Source organism: Aphanomyces astaci, assembly GCF_000520075.1.
Source record: "Aphanomyces astaci strain APO3 unplaced genomic scaffold supercont1.47, whole genome shotgun sequence".
NCBI classification, from domain to species: Eukaryota; Oomycota; class Saprolegniomycetes; order Saprolegniales; family Verrucalvaceae; genus Aphanomyces; species Aphanomyces astaci.
Window position 1 is genome coordinate 104574 of NW_009798310.1, and position 10849 is coordinate 115422.

The following is a 10849-nucleotide window of genomic DNA, read 5'->3' on the forward strand; positions in this document are numbered from 1 at the left end:
CATCGCATGCACCGCCGTGCCGATGGTGGGGCTCATCTTCCTCGACCAGAACCGGAACCCGAACATCCAGTTCTCCCAGAAGATCATGCACACGCGCATCTACGGCCAAGTCACGAGCGTCGTGCTGCTCCTGAGCACCATGGCCATGTACGATTACATGTCCCGTCGAGGCCGCTTTGAGTAGACTCATAAACCGCCACTTCACTTGCATATACTTATATTTTAAATGCATTTCTACCCTTGTATGCCGGTTCAACACTGCTCGATCTCTGAAAAGCCGCACCAGCTACAGACTATATCAACGTTAGTAGTACTTTCATGAAAAATATCGACTAAAATTAATAATTCACGTACTATTAATAGTATACAGGTGCTTAAGCGGCAAGGGGGGCGTTCACCGGTGAAAAGCAGCATCGAGGAAACCTCCTTCACACCAGTATGTCCAGAAGGCATCAACTAACATTGGTCAGGTCAATGGTCGAAATATAATGTAATGAAGTAGGTTCTGGACGAAATGTATCGAATGTTCGGCGTATGGCGTGAATCAGTTGTGCATTGGACGAAATATACCGGAAATAACCTGAACTTAATCGAAAAATGGTGTAGTTAGTTAAAATCCACGCTGCCTCCTAATTCCTTTCAATCTTTTGGACTGGAGGAAGCTAACATATGCTTGGTCAGGAATGGGTCGACTGGTAGAGGATGCCTCAATGTTTCCATTTTTTTCGTCAAGTCTATATCTAACATGCGAGTGCCTAAAGAGTATTATGGGAAGAATATGTTTATTATCAAGTGAAAGCGGTTGGTTCTATGCTAACGTTATATATCATTGTTTTGAATTGCCGCTACCGAGGTCATGAGACAATGAGTTCATCGCCAACACGATTTAAATATTGTCGCAATGGAATAAATTATGCATGCTTGATATATTAAAAATTCCAAGTATTTAATTTTGCCAAGATGTTGCAGCAATTAATCCTTTTCTGTATTTTCTGAATTGTTTTGATTCCACTTTGTTATTTCCCATCTCCTAGTCTCTCAACTATAATAGCATACTGTATTATCCTTGCGAGATGGTTGTAAGGAGCAGGTTGGCGGCGGTGCGGCAGCCTCCGTCAGGGTCCATGTCCTTGTGGTATTGCAGGAACGGCACCAGATGTGGCCCCAGGTTCAATCGGTCCACTTCTTCCTGCCACACAAACGAAGGCAGTACCAGCATCACTCGGCTCAAGCCAAAAAACACCTACAACACACATGAAAATCTCATAAATACATATACCTTCAAAACGAATAACCTCTACCAATACATAAATCCAAAATCGATTTCCAACCTGGCGGCGCACGCTAGGCAGGGCGTGGCTGCGTTGAGACCACAACAACTCTAGAAACCGCTTCCCCATCGATACCACGTGCGGGGAATTTTTCCCCGTCGCTTCGAGAACCCGGGCCAGCGTGTGCAGCACATGCGCCATCAATAGGTCGTCCAGCACATGCCTCTGTCCAGTATCTTCTCCCCACGATGGAGAAGCTTGTGGCTTTAAAAGTCGAGTTTGGGGTCGTGTAGCATGCAGCATCAACTTGGCTTGAAGGGGATTCAGAAGCGGAAAGAAGAACTGCGCCGGCCAAAATGACTGGCCACCGGAATTCATCCAAGTTGGCCGAGAAGGGGGGAGGATAGATCGAGAGGACGGGATCGCCGTCGCAGCGTCTCCAATGGCCTACAGTATAAATATATATATACTAGTATATATATATTGTAGGCCACTATATATATATATATTGTCAAGTCGATGCGAAATCGAATGACCAGCAGCACCAAATCGACAGACAATCAATCGACCAATTAGATCACGAATCCAGTAACCAATTAAATCCGGTGTTCGACCAAGTACTCAACATTAAATTCGTGTACGACTGAAATTAGTGGGACAATCTGGACGAGTTTCACATAACGTAAGCAATCAATTTAAGAGGTTCAATCAATTGTTAAGAAAAAATGCATGAGCCAATGAAAAGACGCGAAATTTCATTGAGCCAATGAAACGACGCGAAATAACCTAACCACACAATAAGTATATACAAAGAGGTATACGTTATGTAAGATAAAAATAATCGTCCTAAATTAATTGTTAAAATTCAATCAAACTTGCTCGGTGTATGTTGATTTAGTCGTTGGAAAAAAAGCACACCGAAACCCAATATAATTGCTGCCTTCCTCCAATGCGTCTTAAACTGATTGTTTACGTTATACAAGTTAGAATATAGAATTGATCGATCGATCGATTGGGCAAATCAGCACAAAAGTCCAAATATTGGGGTAAAACGACAATACCGCCAAGATTGTCGTTGTGGAGGTTTTGACTACTTTTTCGAGTCGAAACATCGACCAATCAAAGGGCGTGCACGAAACATTTCAGCCAATCATCGAGTAGTCGAGTTGTTTGGCCCAACCAAAAACCGTGTACAGCATCATCTGGAAAAAGAATGTTTTTATCTTTCCACCAATCATCGATTAGTAAATATTGCAATGTACTTTATTTCCACAATCATCGCTTTGGAAAGTGGTTAAAGGTGCAGACCACACATACATTATTACTAGTCCATGAAAACTTGGAAATCAGACTCAGCCAAATATCGAATCAAAACGTTTTGTTTCACTGATATAATTTGTATTTTAATTTTAATTGGTGCTTTTATGGGAAAATCCGCTCAAGTTTTTTTATACATCGTAGTAGGATCCAAACATGCACATGAACAAATGGTTAGCGAGTCCTACGACGTACACTTAAAATGGCCAATTTAGTCTGGAACAATCGCTGGTTGTCGTAAATGTAGTCGCACAGTAACGGTGTGACTACGTCCGGTACGTGCACACACAACCCGACCAACGACTGGCGTCGAAGTGCTTCAAAATGCAACCTACAAAGCAAAAACAAGCTCCATGAATTAATATTATTTTTATAAAATTTGTCACAGCCTTACGTTTGAAACGAATCGTCCAGACGGAGTAGCACCGTGGTGATTTCCCCCGCCATGTGGTGCAAATCGTGGGGCTGCCGAGCAATGACCCGCGGCAGCGAGGCCAGCGCCACCTCCGTCACATCCCGATTGTCCTCCATGACCAGACCTTCCTTGACCTGCCACAAATACACGAGCGGCGCTCGGTTCTGCAGCACTTGGTCGATGATCATCTACAGTAAGAAACATCTCAAATGAGTATTATATTGGCCAAGGACGAGTCTGGATGATCACACATCCCAAGTTTTGCGCAATAATATTTCGAAAATATATTTGGTTCAACGTAATTTGAAGAATGTTTGGATTGTCACGTATATTTTTTTTACTGTCTGGATCAACCGAAATAACCTCTCGACGAGTTTTTGCGAATTTTCAGAACAAACAAGTCCGTTGAACCACATTTATATATATATATATATATGTTCTTTGGCGAAACACGAGAGAATTGGCAATATATATATATATATATATCGAATTCTCCAAATGTTGGATCCACACAGATACGTTTGTATTCATTTTTTGTGCCGATTTCTTCAAAATAGCCAAAAACATCCAAGACTTTGCCTTTTCGTACACATCCACACTATGAATGGCCTTTAAAAGTCTTCAAATCTTTTTGAATCAAAGCAATATACAGCCCCTACAATCCATATAACCTACGTCGTAAATTCACTTACTTCAGCATCACTCGACGATACAACTTGGTTGCCTTTGTCATCGTCATCGTTGTCACTCAGGTCCTCGTACGCGTCCAAGCTAACAACGGAATCGCCGCCGCCGCTTTCGTCGTCGCTGTCACTTTGCACCAGGGCGTCCAGATTTTCATCAATTGTGACTTGTTCGATCTCATTGACATGGTTTAGACTTTTGTCGGCGAGATTCAATTTGCCGCCGTCGATTCCACCAGTGGTTTTGATGCAAGACACGATGACGTTATCGTTGTCCTTGGCTTCTTCGTCGTCAGGGGGTAAATCGTCGAAAACCAGCGGAGATTCGGGGGATAAGATGTGGGACAAGGCGGTGGCCACGCGCATGCCTGTATGGCGGACTTCCATCAACGCATGCCCCATGTGCTCCTGCGACAAGGTTCGTCAATACACACCACTATATCCTCTCGAACCACATACCACAGAAAAAAAAAAAAATATATATATATATATATAAAATTCTTTACAACGTAGAAAAACGACAGCATTGTCAAAAGGACATTAATACAATTGAAATAGTATAGCCATAGATTGTCGACGATTGCCTTGAAATGGTCAACCGTGCACAAACGGAGACATCGGATTGGCTCATATCCACTTTGCCTTTTCAGATTGTAGCCAATATACAGCCACAAGTCATTTCGGATTGACCAATGGGTGAGATTGGTGCATAAATCACACCGAATCTTCTCTACATACATATATATATATATAGAGGAGATTCGGTGATATATATATATATATATAGAGGAGATTCGGTGTGATTTGGGCACCAATCTCACACATTGGTCAATATATATATATATATATATAAGATCAACATGATTTAAAAGGACATCAAGCAATCGTACTTGGATGCCTTTGCACAAGTACGCCGTCCACCCGTGCTGGTCCAAGTACGACTTGGACGTACTAGTAGTTGCTTGCAAGACATGTAACAGTCCGGCAGTGAGGAAGCGGCCGATGCTGACGCTGCGGTTGGTTTCTGTGACACTGTTATCCCGTGTAGCCCACGCCAGCACCACACTGTGAAACACATGATCAAACGACGAGGCGTCCGATGACCACAGCAGACGGACCAGCATCGCATGCGTGGGCACATGCAGCGGAGTGTGCAGCACGAGTTTGGTCAGTTCATATTGGCACACTGGATGGGGCACCAGAACTTGTAGCCACGTTGGAGCTATTGCTGGCGTTGCCGTGTTGAGATGGGAGAGGACAGAAGGGATAAATGACGGGTAGCAAATAGACGGAATGGCCTACCAGGAGGATGGGAATATGAGATGTGGTGTCGTTGATGGGAATGAATATGTGACACGTGGTTGAAATGGAGTAGAACGTTGGTAGGTGTACCTTGGCCAAGGACCTGTCGTCGTCGTGGGAGTGCGATGGACGTGAAAGCCATTCTAATAGCATCCACAGCAACATTTATGATATATATATATATATATTATAAAGTTGCTACAATAGCACCGATCCCAAATCTCGCCGCGAAAGTTGATTGGCTTTCCCAATTCCGCAGCATGCAAGAAAGAATATAAAAAGAGAAAAAATCATGTAGCCAATCAGTGACAAGATTTTTTCAGATTGACCAATGGGAGCGATTCATGATGAAGATTGGTCGGTGTGATTCAATTTGACACGGGGTCTGGAAATTCGTACCAAATCCATTATATATATATATATATAATATATCCTAGAGAGATCAACAGAAGGGGCTCAGAATTTCCTACCTTGGACAAATGTCGACATATGGCCTTGCCGCGATACCTTGACGAGAAAGCCGCGCACGAGAATTGGCTGCTTGTCGCTTGTGGGAATCGAGTCAAGCGCATGCAGAAATCCTTGGATAAGGTTTGAGTAGTAGGTGGAAGGCGTGAAACAGGATGGGGTGTCGTGGTGAAGCAAATTGTGCATTTTGACTAACAACAAGTCAGGGGCATGGAGTTGGTGGAGGTGACCGCACCTGGAACGGCGCCGACGAGGGTGATCACGACGTCGATGGCGGCCTGATGCGAGTTGCGGGTGTTAGAACGTCGTATATAGACACGTCGACTTACTTCGTTGGACGCGGTGCGCAAGAGCTCCGTGAAAAGGGCGGACGTGCCGGCGGCTCCTAAAAACCCTACGAGCGCACGGCCCGCTAGGCGACATGATACGTCGTCCCATGTACTCTGACATGCCGTCAATGCAAGAAAAAAGGTTCGGATTGGATGAGGGTGGTGAGCTGCAAGACGTAGGGCAGTCTTCACATTCAAGAGGGCGTCCACAGCCGCAAGTACTGGATTGCTTGCTTGTGAATGCGCCAGTTGAGCCGAGGTGAACCACGCAGGCGCCACTGCTGCAAGCACATGCGACAGAATGTCTTCGTAGCACGATGCAAGGAATGTAGCGTCGAGATCCAACAAGAGAATCACCCGCTCAATGTCATAGCTGGCCTCCGCCGCCGACATCTCACCGCGCCAAGCCATGAACGATGGCCATGTCGACATGTTTGTTGAATTGTGGGGTTATCCGGTCAGTAGCATAAATCCGGATGTATTCAAAGGCCACATGCTATTAAATAAAAATCCAAGCATTTGTACACATAATTTTATTATGCATACAAAAGAAAGGTATTTCGAACAATATTGCGCGCCAAACTCTTCATTTTTGAATTTTCTACGGAGGGCTCACTGTGATACTACCACCGCGCCTACAAAGAAGCAACGTGCGGCAACCGCTTCTTCAGCCACTTCTCAATCGCGTCGAGTTCATCGAGGCATGCGCTGTGCTCCATGTCAGGGTACACCTTGAAGTCGGCAGTGGTCACGGCATGGGACGCCTTCAAGACATCCAATGACCTCTTTGCCCAATCCAAACGCACCACCGTGTCCTACGAGAGGGAAACGTTAAGAGTGCCATCAGAGGCATTTACGTACATCTTCTCCGTGGCACATGAGAAGGGGTACATCTTTGGTGACTTCGTTGGCATGGAATCCCTAGGAATTGCTCAGGGATCGACAACAAAGCAAGATGATACCTCTTGGTTGGGAAGGTACCCCGAAAGGACAAGAATTCCCGCCAGAGCTTTATCCAATTGGTATCCAGTGTACAAACTCATGGCGCCTCCCTACAAACATCACGATTCAAGGACGCACGGTAAAAGATAGGATGTTTACCTGGCTGAAACCACCGAGGACAATACGGGAAGGTGGAATACCGCCGTCGATTTCGCCTTGGATGATCTTTTCGATTCGTTCACGCGAAGAATCGATGCCAGTGCATGGATCTCCCGCACGATCGGTGAGCGACCGAATATCGTACCACGAAGGCATCGACGCACCCATGTTGAGAGTCACTGGTTGTGTAGGCGCTAACACGGCGAAACGAGGGGATCAGCGAAAGCGGAGCCAGCATGACAACAATGAAGCTATGATGGCCCAGATGGGTTATGTACCTGTGGGGAGAACGCACTTGAGATGAGGAAGTCGCTGGGCGATGTGTTGAATCGAGTCAGCCCATCCATACGCGGTGTCGCCCAAGCCATGCATGAAGATTAGCGACGCGGTGTGCGGTGCCTTTGGGGTGAAAGTTATGGTGCTTGCATCGTCGACGCCGACGGCGTGAGTGGACAGTGGACGGCGGGACATGGCGCGGTGGCAAAGGAGCGGGAGGCGGCGTTGCACTCGTCCAAGCATTGCTCAGTCTTCCAATGTCACACGAACAACTATCCGGAAATTCCGGATACAATGATATTCCTGAGATTCCACAAAAGGACGGCGATCCAGTTTGATCGGCCGGCGCCACCTCCACGACGCTTCGACTACTCGCGATGCCGTTGCTGGATGATCATGCTGATGACGATACTGAGGTATCTACTTCAGCTACTACAAGCGATGGGCACGGAGATGACGACGAGCGGTCACTCTTGAATGAAGGCAATGTCGACATCAACGATGGTGCCGATTGCAATGCGACCGATGTGGACACGGTATGGTCTCTAAGAACAATGTGAACCTCATCGCGATGGCAGGAAGTGGAGTCAATCGGATGCGGCTTCTTCCATCATCGAATGGTTATGTACGTTGTTCCTACAAGCTGTGAATCACATAACACGGACGATCTCTTGTAGCATTTTGGGGTTGGGCAATGCTGCAGATGCGGTGGAAATCCTTGCGATGAACTACATCTTGGCCGACTATGGCACCATAACTTCTTGGGAATCCAGTACACATTGGATCATCCATCCTCCTTCACCACTTCACGATGATCACAATGGTTGATGCGGTAGGTTGCCTCACCGCGGCGGTGTTCGCGGGTATGCTCGTGGGTGGATTGGTCGGTGGCGTCATGGCAGACGCTTACGGTCGTCGGCCCATCGTGCTCCTCAACTTGGGTATCAACGCCGTGTCGGCGCTGCTGTCTGCCCTGTCCCCAAGCCTCAACTGGCTCATTCTGTTCCGGTGCTTGGCTGGCATAGGTCTGTCTATCATCAACGTCATCTGCTTCTGCACGTATCATGTCTTACATGTTCCTGTGGTGATGATTGTAGGGGTGGGCGGAATCGTCTCGTGTTTGTTTGCGTTGTGTGTCGAGCACTTGCCGACGTCGGCGCGCGCGCGATACATTACCATCTTGTGCTCATTTTGGATGGTGGTGCGGTGTATACGTATCTGTTGCTTATTTCGAACCAACAATCGTTCAATATATAACGATCGGATAGGGCTCGATCGCTACAGCGGCCATGGCGTGGGTGATGCTAGGCAACGTCGTTGGCACGCACACACGTATATTGCCATGGGCAAACTGGAGGCACTTTGCCGCTTGTGCTGGCCTGCCGGCGCTCACGAGCTTCCTCTTGACATACTGCTACGTCCCCGAAAGCCCTCGGTTCTTAGCCTCACAGCACCAATATGCCGAGGCCGCCTCCGTGTTGGCGCGTATTGCCCACGTCAACGGGCAACGGGAATATGCGACACCGTGCTTGACACAGTCAGACAAGAACCATCCCCAGCGTCGTCAAGATGACCCGTATCGCATGCAATGGTTTGTAGCGTCATCTCGGCTACGGAAAGTCGCGCTGTGCCTGATTGTGACGTCGTTTGCCCTTAGTTTTGGTACGTTGGTGAAACGATGGAATAATGTGTATATACTTTTTATTGTTGTCTTGAATATTGTGCTTTCGAGTGACATTTCATTGTGTTGTGGCGTGGTTTGTCGTTGGAATTTAAATCGATTTGATTGGCTTCCTCCGATGAGCTCAAATTATTATCCAATCAAAACCCTCTCAATGAAATCCAACCAATCAGATCGATTGTGGATCAGTTTGGTACCCCCTCCCCAAATTTGTATCAAATCGACAATATTGCTAATAATTAATATACAATCATGTGATAGGATCGTATGGGATCTCGACGTGGATCACAAAGTTGTTTGTCAGCATTGGCCTCTTGAATCCATATGCGAATGCGTTCTTGTATGCTGGAGCCAACCTTCCCGGGAACCTACTCAGGTATATATAATATATATATATATATATATATGTACCCACGAAATGAGATTTCCCATACATATCCCCGTCATACTTTCTATGAAGATATTGCTAATAAATACAAAATACCTATATTCAGTTCAGCATACGACATTCCTTTACTAAAAGAAATATCAACCCAAGTAAATAAACTTTAAAAAAAAGTTAAAACAGGAGCAAATATAAATAAAACTACATCACAATCCCATTAAGATATTTGTTTGTTGTAGCTACCTCGTGGTGGATGCATGGGGGCCCTCCGTTCTTCTCAAGATAGCCCTTGTGGGTGCTGCTGCCACAGCGCTGCTCTTTTCCTTCCAGCTCATCGATACCGACAGCACCCCATTACGTTCAACCGCTAGCTCTGCATCCTCCATAACCCCAACAACGACTCAAGGACATCACGACTCGAGTCGCGCCGTCGTTGTGTTGCTTGCGTGCGTGTTTAATGCCATCACCACTGCTGCGTGGAATGCCGTACGTTGATATATTGAGGATTCGGTAGTACAAATTTCCTGACCCCGTCGAATCACGATGAATCAACGCTATTGGCTAATCCAGCTTTGAGTGGATTTGATTGGCTCTTACAGAAAGGACAAGTATAGTCAGCCAATCAGAAGTTTCCGGTGTAATTCAATCTTAAATAGAAAACCACGACTGGTTTTGGAAGTTACTAGCGAATTCAAACTACATTCCATTGGCATGATTCATTTATGTTAAGAACTCTATTTCTTTTTGTCTTTAGTACTGCTTTTTAGAACAATCAAAATCATAACAAAATTATATTAATAACAAATATATTTAATTATGTTTATATTTTATATTCATACCATTCTGCTTAATTTTGAACATACCGCATCCTTCAAATCTTCAAATCCTCTCTCATGAATGGTATATAGTATAACAAACGTATAACCAACTACAAGTTTGTCACGATGTGATGGTTATCCTAGTTTGGCGTGGTATCGACCAATGCGTTTCCGCTGCCCGTGCGAGTGACTGCCATGTCCGTAGTGAGCTCCATGGGTCGACTGGGCGCGATCGCTGCCCAGTTTGTGAATGGCTTTCTCATCGGCCCTCCGCCCCATCTCATGACGCTGCTCGTGGTCACGGCGTCGGTGCTGTTGATAGGCGCCGCGGCAGTTGGCGGGGTTACTCCTGCATCTACCACGTCGTTGCCGCGCAAACCAAAAACGGCCTCTGGACGCATCCTCAGAGACACAGACGACTCAACCAACTTGTCATCGGTGGTCGTGCGAAGTAGTCATATGAACGTACAAGACGAGTGACGTAAACCAGTACCCCTGGTATTGTCGAAATATATATATATATACTATCATATTGATTTGGTACGAATATCCGGACCCTGCCTGTTCATTTGAAGAGTACGAATCGTTCCCATTGGTCAATCTAGAAAAATGCTTGTCGTTGATTGGCTATCGTTTAACTTTTGCGGGAAAGCAAAACGAAAAATTTCGCCACGAGATTTATAGCTTCGTGTTACAAATCGCTTCGAATTGGGATATTTGTGTCGCCACTTCAGAACTTATTTGAGCCAGAGAACAAAGTCCCGAGGTATGCACTTTGAATATCCAGTATTATATATATATAT

At 45.8% G+C, this 10849-nt stretch overlaps 4 protein-coding genes across 6 annotated transcripts; 2 read left to right on the forward strand and 2 right to left on the reverse strand.

The window, feature by feature from the left end:
- Positions 1–22: 22 nt before the first annotated feature.
- On the forward strand, positions 23–404 carry H257_13268 (hypothetical protein; the record flags this gene model as incomplete). Its single annotated transcript, XM_009840733.1, has 2 exons — positions 23–180; positions 371–404. 2 exons carry the CDS (start codon positions 23–25, stop codon positions 402–404), a joined length of 192 nt encoding a protein of 63 aa, XP_009839035.1.
- A 518-nt stretch (positions 405–922) lies between these two features.
- On the reverse strand, positions 923–6217 carry H257_13269 (hypothetical protein; the record flags this gene model as incomplete). Its single annotated transcript, XM_009840734.1, has 10 exons — positions 923–1243; positions 1332–1718; positions 2784–2919; positions 2983–3191; positions 3696–4094; positions 4577–4984; positions 5079–5131; positions 5459–5647; positions 5692–5734; positions 5786–6217. 10 exons carry the CDS (start codon positions 6215–6217, stop codon positions 1061–1063), a joined length of 2439 nt encoding a protein of 812 aa, XP_009839036.1. The 3' UTR covers positions 923–1060.
- Positions 6218–6342: 125 nt separating this feature from the next.
- On the reverse strand, positions 6343–7419 carry H257_13270 (hypothetical protein). The gene is made up of 5 exons (XM_009840735.1): positions 7165–7419; positions 6887–7080; positions 6748–6837; positions 6647–6706; positions 6343–6600 (listed from the first exon to the last, which is right to left on the reverse strand). The coding sequence occupies exons 1-5, from the start codon at positions 7403–7405 to the stop codon at positions 6421–6423; spliced, it is 765 nt and encodes a 254-aa protein (XP_009839037.1). The 5' UTR covers positions 7406–7419; the 3' UTR covers positions 6343–6420.
- Positions 7420–7474: 55 nt separating this feature from the next.
- On the forward strand, positions 7475–10588 carry H257_13271 (hypothetical protein). 3 transcript variants are annotated; one of them, XM_009840738.1, is made up of 9 exons: positions 7475–7698; positions 7741–7787; positions 7840–7934; positions 7999–8187; positions 8260–8363; positions 8431–8824; positions 9105–9219; positions 9468–9714; positions 10191–10588. In XM_009840738.1, the coding sequence occupies exons 1-9, from the start codon at positions 7540–7542 to the stop codon at positions 10524–10526; spliced, it is 1686 nt and encodes a 561-aa protein (XP_009839040.1). In that variant the 5' UTR covers positions 7475–7539; the 3' UTR covers positions 10527–10588. The 3 variants fall into 3 exon arrangements, with proteins under 3 accessions (XP_009839040.1, XP_009839039.1, XP_009839038.1); XM_009840737.1 differs by having other exon boundaries at positions 7840–8187; XM_009840736.1 differs by lacking the exon at positions 10191–10588 and having other exon boundaries at positions 9468–9755.
- The last annotated feature ends 261 nt before the right edge of the window (positions 10589–10849 follow it).

Excerpts from the sequence above, each read along its gene's own strand:
- H257_13270 (XM_009840735.1), bottom strand. The coding sequence starts at position 7,405 with ATGCTTGGACGAGTGCAACGCCGCCTCCCGCTCCTTTGCCACCGCGCC. Across the intron at positions 7,081-7,164 it reads CAAGTGCGTTCTCCCCACAG|CGCCTACACAACCAGTGACT; the intron begins GTACATAACCCA and ends TCGCCGTGTTAG. Across the intron at positions 6,601-6,646 it reads TCATGTGCCACGGAGAAGAT|GACACGGTGGTGCGTTTGGA; the intron begins GTACGTAAATGC and ends TCCCTCTCGTAG.
- H257_13271 (XM_009840738.1), top strand. The coding sequence starts at position 7,540 with ATGCCGTTGCTGGATGATCATGCTGATGACGATACTGAGGTATCTACT. Across the intron at positions 8,188-8,259 it reads CCGGTGCTTGGCTGGCATAG|GGGTGGGCGGAATCGTCTCG; the intron begins GTCTGTCTATCA and ends TGATGATTGTAG. Across the intron at positions 8,825-9,104 it reads GTCGTTTGCCCTTAGTTTTG|GATCGTATGGGATCTCGACG; the intron begins GTACGTTGGTGA and ends ATCATGTGATAG.